The sequence below is a fragment of the Mustela erminea genome, chromosome 18, assembly GCF_009829155.1.
Source record: "Mustela erminea isolate mMusErm1 chromosome 18, mMusErm1.Pri, whole genome shotgun sequence".
Taxonomy (NCBI): Eukaryota; Metazoa; Chordata; class Mammalia; order Carnivora; family Mustelidae; genus Mustela; species Mustela erminea.
In genome coordinates, this window is record NC_045631.1 from 61,452,312 (window position 1) to 61,476,803 (window position 24,492).

Here is a 24,492-nt window from a genome sequence, read left to right on the forward strand (position 1 = left end):
CGGGAAGACCCGAATGAGCCGTCGACAGGTGAATGCACGTGGCCACGGAGGCGTCCCCAACGTCCCACCTGCCGAGAACGGAGACCTGTCCTCGCCACCGAAGAGGACAGCGCCTGTGCTCGGCGCCCGGTCCCGCTGAGGCGGAGGCGGCCGGTGCCGGGCAAGGAGGGCGGCACATGTTGACAAGTGTGCAGACATGGACACAAGGATTGCTGTTCCCTAAAGGTCTCTAACAGCAAGAACACAGGTGAGCACCTCTGGGCAACTGAAGTACGGCCCGACCCGTCCGCGAGCTTTCCAGCTGAGGAGCGGCTGCTGGAAACAAGCCGCCGCATCCCAGAGGCAGAGGCTGTGCGGGAGTGGCCTCCCGAGGGGCAGCCCGGGGCAGTTCCACTCCAGCTGGAGTCTCCCATCTGGTCTTTCCTACTTTACGGCTTTGTGAACTTCGACTATAAGCATCCTCTGACCCATTTCGAGGATCAAACTTCTGGTCCAAGTTCCCAAAGTGGTGTCGTCACTCCGATGCCTGTTACAGAAAGAACGAAGGGAGGTCAGGGCCATCCCACGAAGCCGTCTCTGTGTGGCCCCAGGAGAGGCAGGGGGCCTGTGGCGTCCAGCGGCAGAGCGTGTGGCGGGCTCCTGGTACTCCGCCGTCACCCACGGGCCGAGCGGGGCCAAGGGCTTCTGAGGACACACGCTGACTAGCGGGACAGCCCCACCTGGAGGGTGACGAGGCTGCCTCCGTGGCGTGGAAGGAAAGGTACGAAGAGCCGGAGGAAGACCCCCGTCTGCGAGAGCACGGACAGGACAGCTCGGGAGCGGCGCCACCCAGGCAGTGACCGGATGTTGACACGGACCCCTGCTGCCCAGCCCAGCCCCAAGTGGGGGACCCTGGAGGGAAACTTGTCTGTGTCCCTCTGATGCCCATGCTCGGGGCCAGGACTCAGCCACGCGAGGAGACGGGAGGCGGCGGCCCCGGCTTCCAGCAACCCCTCTCTCCAGAGAGCTTCGGATCGGCGGTTATCACTTTGGAGAACAGTGTGGGCTCCGCTCTACGGGAGCCTTCAGAAGGTTCACCGGACAGCGCCCCGTGCTGGGGACACTGCTCCTCCCCACACCTCCCTAGAGGGGTGACTCAAGGTCACAAGCGCGGGCCTGGGTGGGTGCATGGTGTCAGACCGCCTCAGCCTTCCAGGCCCTGGACTCGCTCCATGGGGCCCGTCCCGGGGGACAAATGGGGCCTTCACCATCCCGAGGGAAAACCCGCAGGGCCTACACCGGGGCTCCTCGCAGGTGATTTCGTGAAGGATGCAAGGTCATGGCCGGCGTGGTGGAGCCAGGACCACGCTCTCACACTGGACTCTCCTAGGCCGTGCGAGAACGTTCCGGGTGTTCCAGATGGCGCCTCTCTGTTGTCCCCCTCCCCCGCCGCCTGCACTGCAGCCGTCTCCACGCACGGGGTCACGGCTGTGGTTTCTCACACAAGTGCTTCCTGGTTTCCTGCAGTTTCCTGACACACCAGAGAGACTCTCCTGGGGGAAACGTGACCTAGTAATGGTACGGATGTGAGGACCCGCCGGGCCGCTACGCACGGTTGGGGCTGACGTGTCCCAGGGGCCACCCCAACACGGACCAGGTGCCTGCCCCAGAGGGAGTCCCGTGTGCCACCGCGACACCGGGCACAGCTTGTCCCCCAGACCGTACACAGTGCCACCGAACGCGACGCTCCTCACCGCCCCTGCTCACAGGCGGGAACGCCGACGCCGGAGGAGGTCAGCAGATTTGAAAACTAGGGTTTGGTTCTATAACATACAATTCTTCTCCCCTGACGGATACAGACTACAACAAAATTAGTCACTTTTATTTAAAAGAAAATTACAAATGAGTGCAAAATTAAACTTCATGATTAAATACACACAGAAGTACATGCATGCTGTACAGTGGGACCCACACACAAGGTTAGCGGATTACCGACAGTAAGAGAACCGGCAGGACGCGGCGCCGCCGCCACAGACTTTCAGTGTTTGCATCCTGAAATCAAAACCGAACAACTGGGTTTCTTTAGAGGGAATTTCAGAAAATTACACACACTCCTCTGGGAGTACTAACAATATAGAGCCCATAACCTGTTTCAGTCACCAAGCGTTAGAAAACATTCCCGTGCCTCTCCCTCTCAGAGCGCCAGCGGAAACGACTCGGGCGGACGGCGGGGCCGCGCCCGGCTGGGCCTCCCGCTCCTGCCCAGACGTCAGGCCTGCGCCCCGCAAGGCCCAGCCTCTCCCTCCACATCCTCTAAATTAAGTGACGCTTTCCTCGGGGACTGATCCTGACGGTCTACGTTGTTCCTCTGCTCCCTGCACACAACGGGGAAACGCGGGCGGCCTGTGGGACCCACAAAGCACCGTGCTCGCCGCGGGCGCCCAGCCTGGGCCTCCATGCCGACGGCTCCGACAGACGGACGGGGACGGCCGCAGCACGGGCTCACGACAGGCACGGACAAGACCAGGACGCCGGCTTGCGGGGAGACGCCCACCCTGTGCGAACGCGGCTGGCTCTCCTGGCTTCCGCGAGAGGAGAGAAGGGATTCCTTTCTCCTTCCCTAAGGCTGCTGCTGGTATTACTGCTCTACGTTAAAATCTGGTGGTGACGTAAGAACTCACATGGACACGGTTCGTTTCCCCATTAGACTCAGTAAAAATGACGGAACCTGTTGCCAAGACAAATGTCCTTCTGTCCGTCCTTTAGTCAACCCAGTCCCTACGTGTGCACGGAGCCCCCAAGCGCATGGGGGGCACGGGCGGGAGGGCGCGGCGGAAGCACGGAAGCTAGCATCACAGCTCAACTACAGGTCGCGGGCCAGCGGTCGGGCCCGGGCAGCTCAGAGCCACTGAGTGTCTACACTGCCTTGATGATGATTCGTTCTTTAATACTGGAAATGGGAAGCCCTGCTCAGGAAAAGAGACAACCACAGAATGGCTTCAGGACCAAGGGCCCGGGGCAGTCCTCTGGCCGCTAACCCATGAGGCCCAAGGGCCCTGGCACCAGCCCCAGGGTCTGAAGGGCACACTCGGTGCTCCGGAGCGGCCGGCCGTGGGTGCTGGTTGCACTCGCAGCGGAGTCACAGCTTGTCATCGGTCATTTCTAGAAACTGCGCGTAGACGTCCCGGATGCACTCCCCCTTGGGGTTGAAGAGGAATTTGTAGTAGCTGCCGTCTGCACAAATCGCTGAGACAGAAGGAGACCGTTTCACTCACGCGGCTTCTGCCCTGGACGTCAGCAATAAGCAGTCCTCACTGAGCTCAACTCTAAATGGCCTTGCTCTGGGCAGCAACCCAGAGTGAATGTGGGGAGCAAGGGACCCCCCACTCCCGGCTGAGCACACGCGTGGCCAGGAACCCCGGCTGTTCTGGGGTGGTGCCCGCGTTCGACTTAGGTATGGCGGCATCTGGTCATCGGTTCAAACACCACATGACCTGCCCCTGCCACAACTTCCTAGGAAACCCCAGAGGGCGGGAAGGGGGCTGCTGTCACCCACACGGCCTCGCCCCAGGAGAGTGAGCACGGGGCGGCCAGCACAAGGACCACTTACCAATGACGGCATTTGGCTCTGTTCCAAAGGCACAGATGCACGGAGAGCCTGAGGGAACCTGAAACTTGGAAAAACTCCACTTGGAACTGAAGTACTTTGGAAGGAAACTGGCTGAGGCCAGACTAGGAGGACAAGGAGGAGAGAAAAGGCGGTTACGTCTCCGTGAGAAGGTGGGAAAGTGGCTCGCATGGGGCCTGAGCCCAGACACTTCAAATTCTGTTTTTCCTTTACTTTTACTTCTCACTTCTCACTTCTCACTTTGCTCAAAAGCAAAGTGCTTACAAATGACTTTATGGCAATCCCAGGAAGCTCCAGTACCAGAAGGGGCACAGAAGCAGGGCAAACGTGAGGACAGGCACCAGGGTTTAGGTGCGAGTCCTAAATCCCAGGGAAGGTGACTGAACCAACTGGACTCTGGGAAAGGAGGTAAAAATGATGTCCATTTCCACATCAGATACTGTGGACCCCAAACAACGCACAGCTGACGGACACCAACCCCTGCGGCAGAGACCTGTGTCCGACCACTGACTCCCCAAAAACTTAACTCAGGGTCTGTTGACCAGTAAAAAATGGTCGGCTCACGCTTCCGTACATTCTGTGTACCACACATCCCGCAGTCTTACAAGAAAGCTAGAGAAAAAATCCCAAGGAAGAGAAAAATCTATTCACGGCACTACCCTGTACCACGTGTCGTGGCCTGTGGACGTCACACCTGTGCCCCATCCCACAAATGAGTGACTGCACTTCTCACGCAGGGTGCCTGAGGGAGGGGCTTGTCCTTTCACTGTGGGACCCACCTGGACTGTTTATTCCTTTTCGGATCTTCGGCAGCAAAGACGTGCACTGTGCCGTGGTCACTGGACACACAAATGAGGGACGCGTCCGGGTTGAAGTTAATGCTGCAGAGAAATCAGAGGCCGCTCTGGTCTCATGGGGATGCAGAGAAACCCCCAACCGCAGTGCCACGCTGCCATGGGAGCCGGCGCCTCGAGCCCTGGTCTCCTTGAATCCCACACAGCAACCGTAAGCACCACCTCCCTCCCTTCAGCGGCCCGCAGCGCTCTCCACGGAACCAGAGGGTCCACGCTGGGGAGCAGCTTCCTGTGGCCACCTCTCCACACCACTCAGGGGACACCCCTGGCCCCTGGAGGGGCAAGCTGCGCTCTGGAGGGGGCATCCCTGGGGCTGGGCAGGCCCCCACCCTGGCTGGAGAGGCCCTGAGAGCAGACACAGAGGAGAGCCCCCACAGGGCTCCACGGGCACAGGCACTAAGTGCAAGTTCATGACGTGTCTATGGTACAGACCCAAATGCCACCCAGCACTCGCAAAGGCCACAGACACAAAGCACGAAAGCCCACCCCAGCAAGAGGTCCCCCACGGCAGGGCCACAGACCCCGAGTGATTACAGATGAGCTAAGAAGGTCTCTGGTGTGTGGAAAAATCAGCTGGAGGAGCAGTAGCAAAGAAATAAAGCTGGCCAGTACTGACGAGCACGGACGCGGGGTCCGTGACAGTTGACATTCTCTGTAACTTCCGTCCATATTCCCATGATAACAATTTAAAGTTCTTCCTAATAAAACAAGCTGACACCAATTCCCTAAGAGCAGGCAGAGGCCCTGATTTTCCCTCGGTCCAACAGGCGGCATTTCAATGCCAACAACCCAAAGCCACGGCCTCTGAGGGAAGACGGGGCGGCGGGGGGGGAGGTACTTTCTTACCAATAAATATTGGCTGCTTGAGATCCTCTCCGTAGCTCCTGGATTAAATGCCCTGATGAAGTATCAAATATTCTTATAAGGGTCCCCTTTGAAAAACAGTGAAGTGTTTTATTATCATTCACAACCTTTTAGTTTTTTGAAATGAATATTACACTCACAAACCCATTATTAGCCCATACAACCCCTTCCCAACTCACCCTCATCTAAACTCCACTTCTCCCGCCACTATACCCGAGAATAAGCTGGTGGCTCTTCAGTCCCACAGCCCTGGGTAGGAGCCAGAGCCCTGGGTGCCAGCCCTCCGCTAACCCCTGCCTCCCCTGCCCCAGCAGATGCCTGAGGGAATCCACAGCCTGGGCAGGCATGTTCCTGGAGGGCTATTGTTCTCGGTCTAGAGAAATGACATCTTCATGGTAATTCCCGTGGCCAGTTAGGAAAAGGAACAGTGACTCTGCTGTCAAAAATATGAGGCTTCATCAAGAAAAATGACTTTTCAATGGTCTATGTCAACTACAACTTGATTCCAAGAGAAGGTGGCCATAACCCATAAGGAGTCAGAAGCCACGGGGAAGGGCCGGCTTCCCACAGGGCCACACTCTAGGTCGCTGGGAGGACGGGGCTGCGGGGGCAGGTGCGCAGCTCGCAGGGGAGGGGCGCGCACTTACTTTCTCGGATGCGGTTGCAATTCTTGTTCCCTGCAGGTTGAGAGCCACACAGCTCAGGATGCCCTCGTGGGCCGGAATGTCCACCGGCGGCTTCTCGGTACTGGCCAGGTCCACGAGCTGCACATGGCCCGTGTGTGTGCCCGGGAAGGCCAGAAGGGAGTTGTTACTGTTGGGGCACAGGACGCAGAGGCCTGATCGGAGATGGAGAGAACCCATCAAGCATTCACGACTGTCTACGAGCCTCTGCCTTACCCCAACAAAACCCATTCTGTCTTCCAGCTCACGAGGGAAAAAAAAAATACATTAAGACTTACTCATGTGTTTTCATTTTTTTTTTTTTTAATATTTTATTTATCTTAGACAGTGAGAGAGAGAGAGCGTGCGCAGGGCGGGGAGGCGGAGGGGCGAGTAGAGGGAAAGTGAGATTCTCAAGCAGACTCCCTGCTGAGCCCAGGGCCCAAGGTGGGGCTCGAGCCCATGACCCTGAGATCATGACCTGAGCTGAAACCAAGAGTCAGATGTTTAACTGAGCCACCCAGGCACCCCCAAGGGTTTTCACTTATATCAGAATCACAAAATCTTTTCCTTAGGTAGTAGAGGGCCAAACAAAGCTAACCCTGCAAGACTGCCTCATAACCGGACCATCTGCTGAACATGTTCTTAAATAAACTTTGTCAAATATCCATCTTCCGTGGTACTAGCCACTGAGAATACAAAACTGTGAAGTATAAAAACTCCATTAACAATGGCATAAAATCCCAAAATACTTAGGAATAAATAAAACAGTGCTGTATAAGACACTGTAACACAATGTAGAAGAAAACCGAATTTCTGACGGACAGAGAGCTGATCGGATCTGACCTACTGTGGTCACGGCTAGAATCGACTCTGCCCGCAGGTCACTGTGGTCACAGTCAAGCTGTCTGCAGGCTTTCTGAACCAGCCGACCGACACTAGACCTTATAAGGAAAGGCAAGGCCCTAGGATAGCCAAAAATTTTTTTGTAAGATAAGAACAACATCGAAGAACTTATACTACTGAGTTTTAAGATTTTAAGAATTATTTCAAAGCTCTAGATACCAATTATAATATTGACATAAGGACATATCACTGGAATAGAACAGAATCCAGAAAAATCTTACACTTACTTGATTTAAAAAAAAAAAAAAAAGCACCAAGATAATTCAAGGCAGAAAAAAATAGTCTCCTTAACAAATGGTACCAGAAACTGGATAGTCATAAAGAAAAATACAAATCTGGGCCTTTGCCTCACACCATAGGCAAAAAAATAGATTAAAGACCTAACAAGATCTAAAGCTTCTAAACACATAACAGAAAATCTTTACTTTGCAAAAAAAACACAAACTGAAAATATCTGCAAAAGTGACAAAGAACTTATCTACAATATACAAAGAACTCTTACAACTCAGTGAGAAGATAAACAATATTAAAACAGGAAAAGATGTGAAGACGCCTCATAAAAGATGTCTGAAGGGCAAAAAGCACAAGACAAAGGGCTTAACACTGCCAGTCCTCAGAGAAATGCAAACGAAACCCCAGAGACATACTATTCCCTCGGTCACGGCAACACCCCACGTTCAAAAGAGGGACAGTACCGAGTGCTGGGGCAGGGGCTGCTGCGATCAGCAATCCTGGGTCCCTGTTAAGTTCAGATCACGGATCTCCTGGTGCGGGTGCAAGAGGACCCCGCCTCTCTAGACAACAGCTGTGAATATTTTATCAACGTGGACGCAGTGTCCCAACACCATCTCCAGTATTCACCCGAGAGAAACAGAACAATTCCTCCAGGCGAAGACGTGTCTGCGAACATTCGCACCGACGTCTGTTCGTCTGTTCGCCACGGTCCGAACGCCGGAGGGATAAACGATCCGGCAGACGCAGACTGTGCAGTGTCACGTGGCGGTAAAGACGAGAGGAAGAACATGCACCTGGAAGAGCCTGAGGTCCAGGAAGCGAAAGGGAAGACCCGAACCCAACCGAGAAGGCAAAACCTAAAGGCCAGGTAGGGAAGGGGCCACCCGAACTGTGGGGCCACTCCACTGTGGCGGCAATTACACAGCTGCTCAAAGTGACTAAATACTATCCAACCATATCGTCAAAATGAGTGAGTTGTATGGATATTCTAGCTCAATAAAGCCAGAAGAAAAACACTAAAAATTTTAAAAAGAAATTAAGGTGCTACAATGAGGAACAAAGTCACATGCAATCCTTGCTCTGGAAGAAAAAGGGAAGGAAACCCCTCAGAACTCAGTGAAAACACACGATTCCAAGGTCGCCCAAGGAGCTCCTGACCTCTTGACAATGACTGGCTGACAATGATGCGGGGGGGACGGGGGACTCCCCTCTCTCTCCCCCGACAAGTGCGGGAGAGGAGGTCTCAGCCTCGCAGGCCAGGTGCTGGTGTGAGAACATGGCCTGGAGAGCTCACCCGGAAGGCAGTGGCGGGCACCAAAGGAAAAGGGCACAGGAGGAAGAAAGAGAAGCCTGTCTCGGTCAGAGTGCCCCCAGCGGGTCTCAGGACCCGTCCCACCACGGCAGTGCCACTCCGACAGAGAGACCTGCCACGGGAGAGGGCACCCGGCACAGGTCCCCACTGGACAGAACATGAAAGAGCCAACTTCCATCATTACTCCTCTGCATTTCTTACCTTTAGGGTTATAGCAGGTTTCAAAGACATGCAACTGATGGGGGTTGTGTGTGAATGTGAACACCTTAATCATGGAGTCCAAAACAACCACAATTCTGGAAAGAAAAAAAAAAAATCAGAATTCCTGTTCCCAAAAGCGAAACTCAAGCATTCTGTGATTTTTGTTCTTATCATTTGAAACTTAGAAATGGTCCAAAGAGCACAGACAGAAGGATCATTCTTGACTCAGCGCCCTGAGCAGGCAAGGTCTTTGGAGGTTGGTCACTTACGAGCCCCGGGTGAGGGGCCGGCACCGACGGACAAACGCCCCTCCCGAGCACCTGGGTACAGCGGACTAATGGACCTTCCTGAGGTTAAGGGACATTTTCATCAAATATTTCATCGAGAGGAAGAACCAAGTAGAGTACGCGGAGCAGGAAGTATTTTTTTATACGCTTTTAGATAAATCCGGATAATTTGGAAGGTCCTTGGATTTGGCTCCAGGATTTGTGTTATTAGGGACCCATCAACATTACTGGAAGTCACAACCTACCTAAGATCTTATGCGGGTATGACAGTCCTACTCCCCTTCACCTTGTTCGACATCTCTGCCCTCCCACATCGGAGTGTAAGATGTAAATAACACCAAATTACAATCCAAATTAATGAAACTCTATCTTGCTGAACTTAACAGTAAAAACTTCTATGTTCTCCTAAACACCATAATGGCAACGGCTAAGAGGAGCCTGCTGCTTCCAACAGGTGACAGCAATGCCACCGTCTCATTAGTAAGGGGGCTCCGGATCTTCCAACTGGCAACCTTTATTGAGGCGGCACGTGGCAAAGCTGGACTGGGAGCAGGAAGGCTCACGCCTCGTGTCCTCAGTGGGAACCTGCTGGACAGGGACTGTCCTCTGAGGGACTGAGGACCACCAGGGGCTGCGTCCAGGCACCGACAAGCCACTTCTAAGCGGTCCGGGGAAGCCCGTAAAATGCACACCTTCTCTGCAGCAGTACGGAGAATGCCATGGCCTTTGGGTCGTAAACTACAATCACCACATGTGAAGACGTGATTTTCCCAAACACATTTCTTCCTTCAATATGAAAATATCTCACCGTCTCCAGAGAAAGCGACTACTGCACTTTGAAAACTAAGACGGCAAACCTACCGATCTCGCCGCAGCTTCACTGCTTTGACTTCTGTAGAAAATTCTATTTCGATGACAGTCTTCTTCTTCAGGTCATCCCAGATCATCACTGCAATTCCAAGAGAACTTATGGGCGCATCAGTGCCCAGGCAGCAGGGCCTCGCAGAAGCGTCCTGACCTCCCGGGTCTCTGAGCAGCGGGAGGTGCTGCTCCCCCACTGCCCCGTCTCAGACCCGGGGATCTGGCGGCCGCCACTCGCCAGGCTGTCTCTGAGCGCGCAGCGCTCCCCCATGCCCCCCTCCCGCCTCTTCCCTTCCAGCACCGGCCCAGTCTCCCCGTCGCCCCACACGCACTCCTTCCTGCCAACCTCGCCTAGATTTCGGGCGAACTTCTTTCTCCCCACCCCCTTTGCTCGGTTCCACCTGCCTGAGCCAAAAGCAGGCCTGACCACAGCTCCTCCTGGACTTCTAGAGACACACCTGGATCAGGCAGAAAAAGAGAAGCTTCCGTGTTAACGGGGGACAGCCTCGGCCCCAGCCTGACCGTTCTGCTCGTCCGCCCACAAGCTGCGCGAGCCGCCGGCGTTACACGCAGTGGTCACCACACCCCAAGGGCTGAGAAAACTTACAGACAGCCTGAGGACGAGGCGAGGACGGCGGCACTGAGCTGGGGACAGGAGTGGGGACTGCTCTAGCTTCTGCACCTTTCTCTCACAAAGCTGTCTAGGGGGCCGTGAGGTCAGGGAACGTAAGCTTCCTCAGCAGGCCGTGGGCTAGGGGCCCCAGGGTAGAAGACGATCTGTGTCTCCCCCAAAGGTCCTGACGCCATGACCACCACGAGTCCTGGCGGTGGGGTTCTGGGGGGAGTTTTGCCAGAATGGACTCAGTGACCTCCACTTCATATCAAGAGATAACAAACCTACGAGAACTAACAAACTTTTATGGAATTATTTACTATTGAAGAGATTAAAATTTATAACCATTCAAAAACGGAGCAGACTTCTGTTGTCACCCCCTTAAAATGCCATCGTCATTCCCAAAGCGGGCCCTCGCAGTGCCCGGGAGCGCCAGCACGTCAGTACGTGGGGCGGGACCTCAGTCCATGTCCCTCCCTGAGACAATAACCCGCCCGGCAGAGGACGCGACCCTACAGAGCAGCTCGAAAGTAAGCTTCTGCGACCCAACACCACAACGTCTGCCGTTCAGAAGAGACGTAAACCGGCCCCGTCCAGAGAGAATCCCACAGAGGAGCCACGTCAACCGTGTCACAAATCCGAGTAAACTCGATTTTCAGAAATTTCTGTGAACAGCATGACAGAGCCCCAGAACCAGCAGCTCAAATTCTCACTCACAAAAGGAAAGTGACCAGACACAATGCCATGGGCGCTGAGAAAAAGCCACAGACCCAGGTGACCTTCAGCTCCCCGCGGTCTCCACGGGCTGCGAGCCAGCATCCTGGTGTGCTGGAAATTCTACATACACACCCAGGATCCGGCACGTCTGCCTTTAATATAGTCCCGGCAGCGCAAGGCAGATTCGGTAGCTCCGAATTCTCCTTCCGTCCTCTGAGCTCCTAAGTAAGAGGAGCAGCTCTGTGGGCTCGGCCGCAGCCTGCCTGCCGCGCTGGGACCACCAGGCTGCTCTGGTCTCGTTCTACTGTCCTCCACAAACCGAAGACACGACTTCTTCACATTTCAACACCGTCTTAATTTGTAACTATTAAAATAGAGCCGATTCAAGCAGTGATTCTGAGGTTACTGAAAAACCCTGGTGCCACCGGCAGGGCCGAGCGCCCGACTCTCTCCCTCATCAGTGATCACTAACGTGCGTCACGGCAAAGCCAGACCCCAGCTGTAGGACTGGTGCCCGCCCCCAAGCAGCCGGGCAAAGGAATTCTGAGTAGGCTCCACACTCAGCATAGAGCTCAGCATGGGGCTCAAACCCACAACTCTGAGATCAAGCACCAGATGCCAACTGAGCCTCCCTGGCACCCCCATCCCTGCACTCTGAGCACGGCCGCCTCTGTGTCGCTTCTGGACGGCCTTTCTGGACTCCCACGCCACAGGCTCCGCTGGCAATGTGGCAGACAGCAACCCAGGCTTTCTGCCCTTTAGCCCTGGTTGTGACAAGCTGGAGGGGTCCATGCATACCACCACGGGCAGGTCCACTCCCCAAAACCACTCACGCTGTCCGCCAGGCTCCTCTCAGGGCTGCAAGCCAGGGCCCCAGGGCCTACCAAGGGTCATCCAGGACTCTACACCTTTCCATGCTCACCTGACTCCCCCCTGCCACGCAGTCTCAAGCAGACCTCCAGCTCATCCTTTCATCCAAAGGCACCTCCTGGAACCTTCCCTTCCTGCCCAATCTAGAAAGAGAGCTATCCGCCCCTCCCTCCATCCCCACTCAGGAACCGATCACCAGCGGGTTCCAACCTCACAGCCCTCCAGGGCTGCGAGCTCACCAGCCCTTGACTCGGACAGTCCCACTTCCTTCTCTCTCCCTGTCCCTCCCTGTGAATAAGGGCTCCCACTCTGCCATTTCCAGTCTCACACATGCCTCCAAACTAGAGCAGGCTGACCACACCCTCAGCCAGTATGCAAGACCCCCTGGGTCTGTCCTCACCCACCTCGGCCATCCACCTGCCCCTCTCCTGGTTCCTGGTGTCACACCCTGCTTGCTTTCCCCCCAGCAGAGCCCTGGCTTTACAGTACGAAGTACAGGCCGTGGTTAGTAAAGTTTCTGTTTCTCCCTTACTTTAAAGGCCAGACCTTTACACCACAATCTCTCTGAACACCCAGAGACTTAGACACACACACCAAGAACAATACTCTTAAACCTAGAGCTGACGTGGTTTTTTTTTCTATGTGACAGCGAAACTGATGTTTCTGTGAGTCCATGGTTCTCGGCAGGAAAAATACCCTTCCTAACCCTCGCTTTAAAATGAACGCATAACATTTATGATACCAACCCACAGGTGGGTACTCAGAACAAAACGGGGTCCAGAGGCATGGCACGGCCCCCGTTTAGCCAACATTAATTGAAAAGCACATGCTTTATGTCGATGGGAACAGGTGACCCTCGCTGCACACTTTTCTCCTGTGAACACCAGAGACAAGACTTTCTCTCTGGGTGCCTCTTGTTGGTGACGGCTCCTTCATACCCCACAGGGCCACCAGGGAAGAGCAAATAGAGCCGCAGACACCAAGACGCTCTAGAAAGTCCCCCATGTCACAACATGGGGGGCAGGACCCTTAAGCCCTCACCACTTTACCTTTGTTAGGGGGGTACTTCGGCTTTTTCCCACCACCGACTAGAGCTAAATAGTTGCAGCGAAATAACATCTCAACGTGGCCAACTCCGCCTTCCAGAAATTCTGAAATGAAATCGAAAAAAATCAGTATGTATATTTTGCCAATTAAATATAGAAAAAAAGGGAAACACAACACCCGGTATTTGACTTTAATCTGCAATCTATACGTGACTGCCGACAGCAACGAGACTGCTGGCCGGCTAGGAGAGCTCTGGACCCCCTCAGCAGCCCATCCTCGTTTCGGGTATAAATGCTGAACACCCGGCACCCTACCAAGCCAACGTACCAAATGTATAAAATACCTCAAGTCATATTTTAAGGGGTAGCCAAACTCTCTAAGCTCTAAGAAAGCATGCTGAATGTGGTGGCTCACTCGTTAAGCGTCTGCCTTCGCCTCAGGTCCTGGGATCTCAGGGTTCTGGGATCGAGCCCCACGTAAGGCTCTTTGCTCGGCGGGAAGCCTGCTTCTCCCTCTCCCACTCCCCCTGCTTGTGTTCCCTCTCTCGCTGTCTTTCTATCAAATAAAATTTTTTTTAAATCCTTAAACACCTCTTCCACTGGCTTGAAATGCTCAAAGATGCTGGTGAATTAACTTAAGAGGAAAACCTCAGCTTCCAGATGTCCTCCACGACAAAGGACGGCCAACAATGCTCACTGGGGAAGGCAATGGGAACCAGGGAGACGTTTGGGGTTCAGAGAAGCAAACCCCACTCTGAATGGTTTCTGGTGCAGAGCAGGACCACAGCGCACCTTGTTCTCCTAGCTCTGCACCCTGGTCAGCAGCGACGGGAGCTCGTCGCCCAGGAAGGGTACAGCAAAGGGCAAGTGAGGAAGCAAAACCTCTGAAAGTTAGAAGTCAACCAAAGATCAGTCACGGCCCTTCAAGATGGCTCCAAAGTTCATCAGCTGGCTCCGTGAACAACGCAAAATTCAAGGCTTCATAGAAACTCCAGAAAGGACTGACTATCCCCTTGACCTGTGAGCGACACAGGACTGAACCGCACGGGTGCACTTTTATGCAGACGTTTTTCAATAAATACAGTCTGATACTGTAAATGTATTTTCTCTTAAAGATTTTCTCAACAGTACTTTATTTTCTTGAGCTTACTTTATCGTATCAAGACAGTATATGATACACATCACATACAAAACGTGTTAACTCTTATCAATAAAGCTTCCAGGCAACACCACACTACTAGCAGTCAAGTTGTTGCAGAGTCAAAAGTCCTACATGGGGGCACCTGGGTGGCTCAGTGGGTGAAGCATCTGCCTTTGGCTCGGGTCATGATCCCGGGGTCCTGGGATCAAGCCCCACGTCGGGCTCTCTGCTCAGCGGGGAGCGTGCTTCCTCCTCTCTCTCTCTCGCTCTGCCCTAGCCCTGCTTGTGCTCTCTCTCCCAAATAAATGAATAAAATCTTAAAAAAAAAAAAAAAAAAGAAAAGGAAAATAAAGAGCCACACGTAGATTTTCAGCCGCAGGGTAGGAGGAGTGGGTTAGTGTGGTCGCTCCCAATTCCTGGTTGTTCAGGGTCAAGAGCAATGTTGTTCACGTAAACATCTGGGGGTCTTTCTTCCAGGGTTTTCTTTCAGATAAAACCCTTTAGGTATAATTAATGAATCAAACAGTACTTGTCTGTATAAAATGAATACATTTTGCCAAATTACCCGACAAAAAGATTCTACCAACTTCAACGGTACCACTGAGGTCATGAAACGGCCACGGAACCGTCTGCTTCTCCACAGCCAAGCCAAAGCTACAAGCTGCCGTGTACCCCCCCCCACGACGAGCCACTCACTCCCTCCACCTCACGCGCTTCCCGCTTCTCTCCAGTCCCTTCGTCCCGGACGTGCGGGGGGAGCACATGAGCATGCGGCCCATCAGACAGAATGAGGCCAAGGGCCCCCAGCACCCCGTCACGTCAGGCAGGTTGCTGGACTGGGTCACGTCAGGCATTGTGCACGACAGGTCCCCTCTTATCTCCAGAAGCCCGTCTTACGCAGGACTGTGTCCCTCGCCCCGGCGCAGCACCGGACACTGGAGGCTCCCAGCCACCGCCCCGTGGGCTCGGGAACAGGCCTTCGCCAGCGTCCCCCTCAGTCATGTGCTGCTCCTTCTCGGTCCCTGTGTCCCCTCTACTTCGCCACATCTGGCTGCCGGCGCCCCACGTGTGAGCACTGGTCATGTGGAGGGAAACCTGGGTGACACGAAGACAGGAAAATGCCTGAACCCCTCTGCCCACCTTGCAGGCTGTGCCAGCTCACTGAGCACGAGCTATACGAGTTCCAATCACCTCTGCACCACAGAGAGCTCTGTTTTTAAATGAAAAGTGAAATTTTTTAAAAAAGTGAAATTAACTTCTTATGAGTATTTCTTGGGTTTCTATAATCACTGGGTATCCTACTTTACCCAAATGTGTCGTTCCTGGACCTTCTCCCTAGCATATGCACAGATGTGAATCCGAGGCCTACACCGGGACCCCACAGCGTGACCGTGAACTCCAGAGAGGCCGCCGTTCCAAACAGTCGCCCCCGGGGCCCCACGGCTTTCCTGCAGCAGAGGAGAGCGGCAAGCCCACCTGAGGTGTAATTAAGGTGCAGGACCCTCAGCCTGGGCGGGAGTTGGGAGAAATCTGCCCCCAACGGCTCCCAGTCCCCGCCGGCGGTGGGGGCACCCACCAGAGGCAGCGCACGTCCGGCCCCACCTACTCCGTGCCCCAGACACACGGGACGGAACAGGGCCCACAGCCCGGATCTGGGGTGACCACGGAAGAAGTGCAGGCACACTTCCTGCCTCCTCATTTAGGAAAGCAAACCGCAAGATAAAACAGGAACCAGATCCAGTCTGTTTTCTGGCACATTCTCAGTTGCCAGAAACGTAACAGCAGACCAACCTACAAGTGCGCAGGGGCGGACTGCTTAAAATACGCCGTCAAGAAGCACACGCTGCCCCGCCGTGACCGTTTTCAAACTCACTCCAAGCTAAGCTTAGGGACAGACTTCCCCAGACACTGTTCAGCTGAGCAGCCAGAGGAAACAGTACTTGCCCTCAGCGCGAGAACGACAAACCCTTCTGGAACTTAGACTTTTAAATGCTTCTTCTCTAACATATATTTTTTTAGTTTATTTATTTATGAGACAGAGAGAGAGAGCACGCGCAAGCAAGGAAGGAGTCGGACCGGGAGAGGGTGAAGCAGACTCCCCACTGAGCAGGGAGCCCGATGCAGGACTTGATCCCAGGACCCCTGGATCATGACCTGAGCTGAAGGCAGACACTCAACTGACTGAGCCACCCAGGCGCCCTAACATATTTTTAGAAGAAATCCTCAATTTGTTATAAACATTTCATTAATTAGGAAATAGCTGTCAATATATTGCTAATGATTCAACTTCAAAGTAACTCCTAAATTTCTGGGTCAATTTAAATAAACAGTATTTGCAAGTCAAACTGTTCCAAAGTATTTTGTCACTCTTCACCCATATAAAGTAGAGTTGTCTTAATTCACTAAGCAACCAAAAAAAAAAAAGTCAGCCTGCTATAAAAGTCAGACTCCTACCACAGCCCACAGGGCTCACTGGCCCACTGAGAGCGCACGGCTGCTGGGCTGACAGGTTAGGAAGGCACGAGCTAACGCGCACTCAGCACCCGGGCCCAGCTCTAATCTAGGTGTTTTCTGCATCTAATTCACTGATCTTCACGATAATCTTAGGAGGTAGACAGTTATCATCTTTCTTTTACACAAAGAAAGTGAGGCCGAGAGAAGGGGAGGCACTTGCCCAAGGTCACAGAGCAGTCTGGCAAGGGGGCAGAGTCAGATCCCTCCCAAACAAAGTGGGCCGAGAACCTGAGCCCTTAACTACCAGCTACTCTGTGTGCCTCTAATAAACCCACGTTACACACCTCGACTTGCGAAGTCAACCCCTCCACGTAAAGCTCCAGTTACTGCTCCCAGCCCCAGGGCTGCTGCACAAACACAGCATCTGACAAAGGGGTTCCGCTGTCAAAAAGACTTAGGAAAGCCCCTGACGCTGGGTCACTAGCTGTTGCCATGGAAGGCGGCTGCTGGCTGGAGCACTGAGAGGTACGGACAAGACATAGTCCCAGCATCAGAAAGCAGAACTTGTGCACTGAGTAAAGGCCAGAAGCACAGCAGCAAGGCAAAGGGGTCCCCATCTTCTCGCACCCATCTGAGACCGGTCTGTGTTGGCTTTATTCTCCCAGCAAGCAGAGAGCGCAGGAAATGCCAAAAGTGTAAGAAAAATACCTTGGAGTAAAAATAAATTGAAAAATTCTACCTGTAACATTTACCAATTTTTTCTGTCAAATGGCAAAAGGATCACCATTATTTTAGTATTACCAAGAGAAGTCCTGATTCCACTCGAGAAGCTTCTGAAAACTTGTATTCCCCGAAAACGTAACTTAAAACACTGAGATACGTAAACAGAAGCAACTACAACTTACTGCTACAGACAGTATTTTCTAAGTGGTCATTTATCAGGAGTCAAGAGTCCCACACACTGACTTACACCCATCACTGGAGTCCTCTCCAGACTCACATTCAGCAGGGAGAGAACGGCTCGCACCAACTACCCCAAGCTCTCCCGCGGGAGCCAGCGAGACCTGAGAACATGGCCAAGACACAGGACGCTTCGAAGTGCACATCCCCCGGAGAAATCAGAGCCGGGCCACATCTACTGGATCACCCCTGCACCCCGTCTAGGCCGGCACAGGGCCATGAACCTGTTTACTTCTTGAAACCAGCACCCTGTCTCCACCAGCTGCGGGATAAAATGCAGGTTTTCTGAAGTCTGGAGAAAGGGAAAAAGGGAGGAACTACTCTTACCTTGTTTCTCTTTTTCTTTTAGCGGGTCGGTGTTATAGACTCGGAATCCGTTTTCCATCCCACATGCAAAGCATCCTAAAGCATGAGAGAGAGACGGAGACATGAATCGCTGCAGTGGGACATCAGCCGAGGGCGCCCGGGCCCGAAACAGCAAAAGCAAGGGGTGTGGAGGAAAGAGCCCTTCCTAAGAGCTCTCGCCGGTGCTCCGAGCACCCGGGTGTGGCCTGCCCAGACCCCAGCTCCCCTGCTCAGAGCTGCTACTCAATGACGTGCACAACCTGGCACAACGTTCTCAGTCACCTAATGTGAAAAAGAGCCCTTGCAGTCAGTCCGGCTTCCTCCTGCAGGGCCCTCCTCTGGCCTTGCTGAAGACCAGCTCTGCCGGAACACTTCATTCCCCGAGAGGGCTTCACCGGCTACCTCCACAAGCCGTTCTGCCACCGCACATTTCCCTCAATACCTGCCTCTTGCTAACCCTCGCCACTGGCGTCCCCACCCCCAACCCACGTCTCAAGTGCTGTGTGTCAGACACCCAGCCCTGGAGCCACAATGACCGCCAAGTCCACAATGGCTGCGAGGGACCCACCCCAGCAAGTGTGGACACGACGGACCAGGGCAGGGCAGGAAAGGGCTGCTGCAGCACGGCCTTCCAGAAAGTGGCCTGAGGTCTCCCATGACCTCCTCCCACCTGTAAACAAGCCTAACCTTGAAGCCCCAGTCACGGTCACACACCAGGTTGTTAACAGGCCAATTAACATCCACCGGAACAGCCAAAATGGCGGGAAATGCCAAGTAGGAAGCCCGTCTGGAGGCATGGGGGCTCTGACCCTGCTGGTGGCTGCCAAACCAGTGCCCCCACCCTGGCGCACGGTCTGCAGGATCTGGCACGACTCCTGGGCGCTCGACTCCTGGGCGCACGCGCCGTACAGAAACAACAACAAAGGTGTGCATCCGATTGTTCACAGCAGCCCTCCCACAGCCTAACAGCCAAAAACTGGGAACCCACCCAAACGCCCCCCAACGGTAGCCTGAATTGATTGTGACACAGTCACACATAAAACCACTATGCGTCACGGAGGATGATCTACAATACTCGGCAATATGGAAAATGTCTCGCCAACGTGATGTTGACTAAAAAAGCCAGGAACAAAAGTGAAGTACAGAGACAGGCAAACGAAACTACACCACCGGAAGTCAGGCTGGACAGGGCAGTGACTGGAAGGGGCACAGGACGGCCAGGTGTGTTCAGGCTGGAAAACTCATCAAGCTGAACACTCTTCTGGGGCACGCACACTTTTCTGGAAGCACAGCAGCCTTCACTAAAGAGAAGGTATCACAAACACCAAAGGTTGGCAACCACTCTCTTAAGAAGTCTAGGCATCCGTCTGCAGGGACGTGGATGAACTAGAGGGCACTGTGCTGAGCGAAATAAGTCAATCATAGAAAGACAATTATCATACGATCCCCCTGATATGAGGAATTTGAGAGGCAGAGTGGGGGGGGGTCATGGGGGGAAGGGAGGGAAAAAAGGAAACAAGATGGGATCGGGAGGGAGACAAACCATAAGACACTCTTAACCTCACAAAACAAATTGAGGGTTGCTGAGGGTGTGGGGGGGAGGGTGGTTGGTGATGGACACTGGGGGGGGGGCATGTGCTACAGCGAGTGCTGTCAAGTGTGTAAGCCTGATGAGTCACAGACCTGCACCCCTGCAGCAAATAATATGGTAATAAAAATAATTAATAAAAAAAAGAAGTCTAGGCATCATCCTTGCTACACTCACACAACTTTGTCCAACAGCTGGGGACCCCACAAGCCCCTGGGTCAGCTGGTGGGGGGCAACAGGGCACTGGCCTCGCTGCGGGGCTCTCTCCGACACACAGGCACACGGCGTCCCGCGCTGCTTCACGACCCGGTGCGTCGTCCAGTCGAAGGTTTGTGGCAGCCCTGCCTCCAGCAGCTCTACCCGCACCACTCCTCACGGCACTTCCTCACTCGTGTCTCCGTGGCACATTCTGATAATTCTAGCAAGAGTTCAGACTTTTCCATGAGTATGTTTGTTATGGTAACCTGTGACTAAGTGACTACGACTCACTGAAAACTCAGATGGTAGCTAACGTTTTTTAGCAATTAAGTATTTTTTAATTAAGATATGTACATGGGCACCTGGGTGGCTCAGTCGGTTGGGCCTCTGCCGTCGGCTCACATCATGATCTCAGGGTCCTGGGATCAAGTCCCGTGTCGGGCTCCCGCACTCAGTAGGGAGCCTGCCACTCACTCTGCTGGTGCTCTTTCTTGGAAATAAATAAAATCTCTTTTAAAAAAATTTAAAGTACAGGGGTACCTCAGTGGCTCAGTCGGTGAAGCCTCTGCCTTCGGCTCAGGTCATGGTCCCAGGGTCCTGGGATCAAGCCCCCCATCGGGCTCTCTGCTCAGCGGGGAGCCTGCTTCCCCCTCTCTCTCTGCCTCCCTCTCTGGCTACTTGTGATCTCTGTCAAATAAATAAATAAAATCTTTAAAAAAAAATTAAAGTACATACATTTTCACAATGACACTGCACATTTAACAGACTGCAGTATAGTGTAAACATAATTTTTACATGCACTGAGAAATAAAAATATTCATTTGACTCGGTTTATTTTGACAGTCTCTCTAGCACAGTGATCTGGAACCAAACCTGCGGTATCTCTGAGGTGTGTGTGTACAGATTACTCACATACGGACCATATGCAAATCCTACCACCACCTCCCAACCCCCCACCCCCACCCCTGTCCCACAGCTACAGTGAAGTGAGCCAAGGACAGCAGTCTATGGCCTCAGGTCTTGGTCCAGGCAGAATAAGCAAGTGTATAAAGGATATATACACAAAAATGTGAGTTTCCTAAGGGAATAGAAAGGAAAATTATAGAAATGTACATCTCAACACTCAAGAGTCTCAAAAACCATTATGCCAATGATTTTTAGAAGATATAAGTTTGAACATTTAAAATTAGGACTAGGGGCACCAGGGTGGCTCAGTGCGTTAAGCCTCTGCCTTCGGCTCAGGTCATGATCTCAGGGTCCTGGGATCGAGCCCCACATCGGGCTCTCTGCTCTGCAGGGAGCCTGCTTCCTCCCTCTCTCTCTGCTTGCCTCTCTGTCTACTTGTTATCTCTGTCAAATAAATAAATAAAATCTTAAAAAATATATAAGAAATTTTAAAAATCAGTATAACTAAAACCGAAATGTAATAAATTCAACTATCTAGCATAAATTTATAGGGAATTAACCTAAGGGTAACCAGAAGCTAAAGTATAAAGGCATATTTTTTTCCTTCAAAAACTAACTTGGTGGCTCAGTCAGTTAAATGTCTATGTTTGACTGGGGTCATGATCCTGGGGTCCTGGAAGGTCCGTGTCAGGCTCCCTGCTCAGTGGGGAGTCTGCTTCTCCCTCTGCACCCCACACCCCTGAGAGCTTGTCTCTATGTCTCAAATGGAAGAATAAAACCTTTAAAAAAAAAAAAAAAAAGACAAAACCACTAACTTTACTTTTTTTTAAATATTTGAGAGAGAGATCACAAATAGGCAGAGAGGCAGGCGGGGCGGGTGCAGGGGAGGGGGGGGTGGAGGGAGCAGGCTCCCCGCTGAGCAGAGAGCCTGATGCCCGGCTCAATCCCAAGACCCTGAGACCATGATCTAAGCCAAAGGCAGAGGTTAACCCACTGAGACACCCAGGCGCCCACCCCCAACTAACTTTACTTACAATTTGTTAAAATGAAACGAGCTGGGCTTACAGAAGGATATTTTTCAGACAATTGAAATGTGGTCTTTTAAGAACCACAGCTGTATTTTATTTATTTCTTGAGAGAGGGAGAGGATCCCAAGCAGACTCTGCTGGATCTCAAGACCACGAGACGACCACAAGACCACCCCGAGACTACCACTCAAGCCGAAACCAAGAGTCGCATGCCCAACTGACTGAGCTACAGAGGTGCCCCACACAGCTCTATTTCAAAAACAATCTGAAGGCACCTGGGTGGCTCAGTGGGTTAAGCCTCTGCCTCCCACTCAGGTCATGATCTCAGGGTCCTGGGATCGAGCCCCGCATCGGGCTCTCTGCTCAGCGGGGAGCCTGCTTCCCCTCTCTCTCTCTGCCTGCCTCTCTGCTTACTTGTGATCTCTCTGTCGAATAAATAATTAAAATCTTTAAAGAAAAATCTTTGATAAAACCTTTATAAACATATTATAATATTCACTGATTTCTTAAATAATCAGCATCATTTTGAGCCTAGAATACTATACTGAAGCTTAATTCAAAGATTCCTCACTCAGCATCAAGGCAGGTATCGTGAGAACGATTCTCTTGCATTAAATGACTTCAAGACACTAGGCTATTTGCTTTTCTAGACACAGAAAGTATCACGAGTTTTTATGGTTACCTCTTCCCTCCCTTACTACCGGCTAGCCATCTCTTTCCACTGAAAACATATTAGTTTTTTAAAGATTTTGTTTACTTATTCATGGAGAGTGGGGGAGAGAAGCAGACTCCCCACCAAGCAGGGAGCCCGACATGGGGTTCGACCCCAGAATCATGACCTGAGCCGAAGGCGGAAATATGCTGAAAACATATTTCTTAAGGAGTTGTTCTATCACTGTTAATTCCTTAAAGAGCTCTCAATTATTATCAATCAAACCCATTAAAAAACCTACTGGCAGGTGCCTGGCTGGCTCAGTGTGGTTTCGTCTGGGATCATGATCTCAGGGTCCTGGGATTGAGCCCCAGGTCCCTCTCCGCTCAGCGGGGAGCCTGCTTCCCCCTCTCTGCCTACTTGTGATCTGTCAAATCAACCAATCAATCAATCAAACACCTTACTGGCCCTTCTCTAGTAATCAAACCCAAAAGTGTTCAGCTACGTAACTCGCCCCATGTCCGACATCTGACCTCAGACTCATACCCCACTCATAACATGTTCTCCCACAATCCCTGCAGGCCGGCTCAACCCAAATCACCTTCTGTGGCTCGGCGCCCACACCTGTCCCAAATCGTCCCCAGGCCTAACCGCCACCTCCTCCGACAGCCCTTCCTTCCATGACCTCGAAGACCGGAAGGAAACTCGCCCTCCTCCGACGACGTGAGCCTCCTAAGCCTGACCCGCTCGCCTGGTTCCACCCGCCACCTTGCTCTCCCCCGCTCTCCTGTGACAGCACAATCAGCACCTGTGGGCCGGCTGGACCGGTCCCTCGATCCCTCCGAGCACAGCACAAAGTCGGCGCAGGCCAAGCACAGCCACGCACCCCCCGTCCGTTCAGAACCGTTTCCACAAGGCGGGCCCTACAGCACCCCCGGGATTCTCTCCGAAAACGAAACTTCCACAGCGGCCAGTGAAAGCTCTGCAGGTCTGTCCCTGAGCCGCAGCGGCCACCCCTGCCCCCGCGGGAAGCCGGTAACCCTGCCGGGGAGAGGCCGCCCCGCGCCCCGCGCCTCCCGCCCCCTGCGCTCCCGCGTCCAGCGGCCTCCGCTGCATTCCGAGACGTGAGAACAAAACGCGCATCCCCCAGCCAAGTCCGTCGAGGTCCGGACACAAGAGCCAAAAACGCGAGGGGAGTTCGGGGACCCCTTCTCCAGCGAGGACCCGCACCCCGCCGGCCCCCCGCCCGCCGCGTCCGCGAGCGCGGCTGGGGACAGACGGGGTTTCCGCCGCCGGAGGCCCCCGGCGCGCGCGGGAGACGCCGCGGCCCCGAGCTAGGCCGTGGGGAGCCGCACGTCGCGCACCCGGCGGGAGCCCGCGGAGGAGGCGGACCGAGTAGGTGCGGCCGTCGCCGGGAGCTCCAGAAAGTCCGAGGCGAGGGACCCGCCCCGACCTCGGCCCGCACCCCCCGCCCGAGCGGGAGCCGCGCCGGGAGGGCCGGGGCGCGAGGCCGGGACGAAACTGGGGCCGCCTTGGGGGGAGGGGACCGGTGGGGAGGGGCCGGTTCCGGTCGGGGGGAACCGGGCCGGGCCGGGCAGTGTCAAGGCAGGGGCCCGGTCGGGGGCGTCTATGGAGGAACCGGGTCGGGTCCGGGTCGGGTCGCGGGCGTCCGGGGAGGAGCCGGGTCGGGGCGTCCGGGGGTGGGGAACCGGGCCGGGCCGGGCAGTGTCAAGGCAGGGGCCCGGTCGGGGGCGTCTATGGAGGAAGGGGGCCGGGTCCGGAGGCTTCGGGGGAGGGGCCGGGCCGGGGGGCTTCCGGGTCGGGCCGGGCCGGGGGGCGCCCGGAGGAGGGCCCGGGTCTGGTCGGGGGGCTCCCGGGGAGGGGCCGGGCCGGGTCGGGCCGTGGGGGCGTCGGGCCGGGGGGCGTCCGGGGCAGGGCCGGCCCGGGGGGGCTCCGGAAGAGGCCGGACGGAGGCCGGGGCGCGCGCAGGAGCTCCCTCACCGTGGTCCTGGTTGAAGCCGGCATAGAGCAGCCCGTTGCCATGGGGGTTACACGGCAGGAGGTTCATGGTGCCGCCGCGAAGAGTCCGCTGCTCCTCAGCGCCGCATGCCCTCGGGGAGGCCGGACGCTAGGGTCCAGTCTGTCCGGCCGAGGCCGCCGCGCCGGAAGCGAGGGGCGGACGTGCG

General features: G+C 54.1%; 1 protein-coding gene across 3 annotated transcripts in view; it reads right to left on the bottom strand.

Annotated features, from left to right (window-relative positions):
- The window catches only part of WDR45B (WD repeat domain 45B), a 30,395-nt gene extending 5,903 nt beyond the window's left edge, over window positions 1-24,492 (bottom strand). The window contains exons 1-10 of one of the 3 annotated variants that reach the window (XM_032321603.1): window positions 24,308-24,489; window positions 17,917-17,991; window positions 13,038-13,139; window positions 9,789-9,876; window positions 8,641-8,735; window positions 5,973-6,163; window positions 5,308-5,393; window positions 4,387-4,488; window positions 3,590-3,711; window positions 1,836-3,225 (exon numbers count right to left, since the gene is read on the bottom strand). In XM_032321603.1, the coding sequence (XP_032177494.1) occupies window positions 3,119-3,225; window positions 3,590-3,711; window positions 4,387-4,488; window positions 5,308-5,393; window positions 5,973-6,163; window positions 8,641-8,735; window positions 9,789-9,876; window positions 13,038-13,139; window positions 17,917-17,991; window positions 24,308-24,374 (1,035 nt within the window). In that variant the 5' untranslated portion in view covers window positions 24,375-24,489 and the 3' untranslated portion in view covers window positions 1,836-3,118. Of the gene's footprint in view, window positions 1-1,835; window positions 3,226-3,589; window positions 3,712-4,386; window positions 4,489-5,307; window positions 5,394-5,972; window positions 6,164-8,640; window positions 8,736-9,788; window positions 9,877-13,037; window positions 13,140-17,916; window positions 17,992-18,621; window positions 19,403-24,307 lie in introns of those variants that run through there. The other 2 variants (XM_032321602.1, XM_032321604.1) reach the window with 2 other exon arrangements.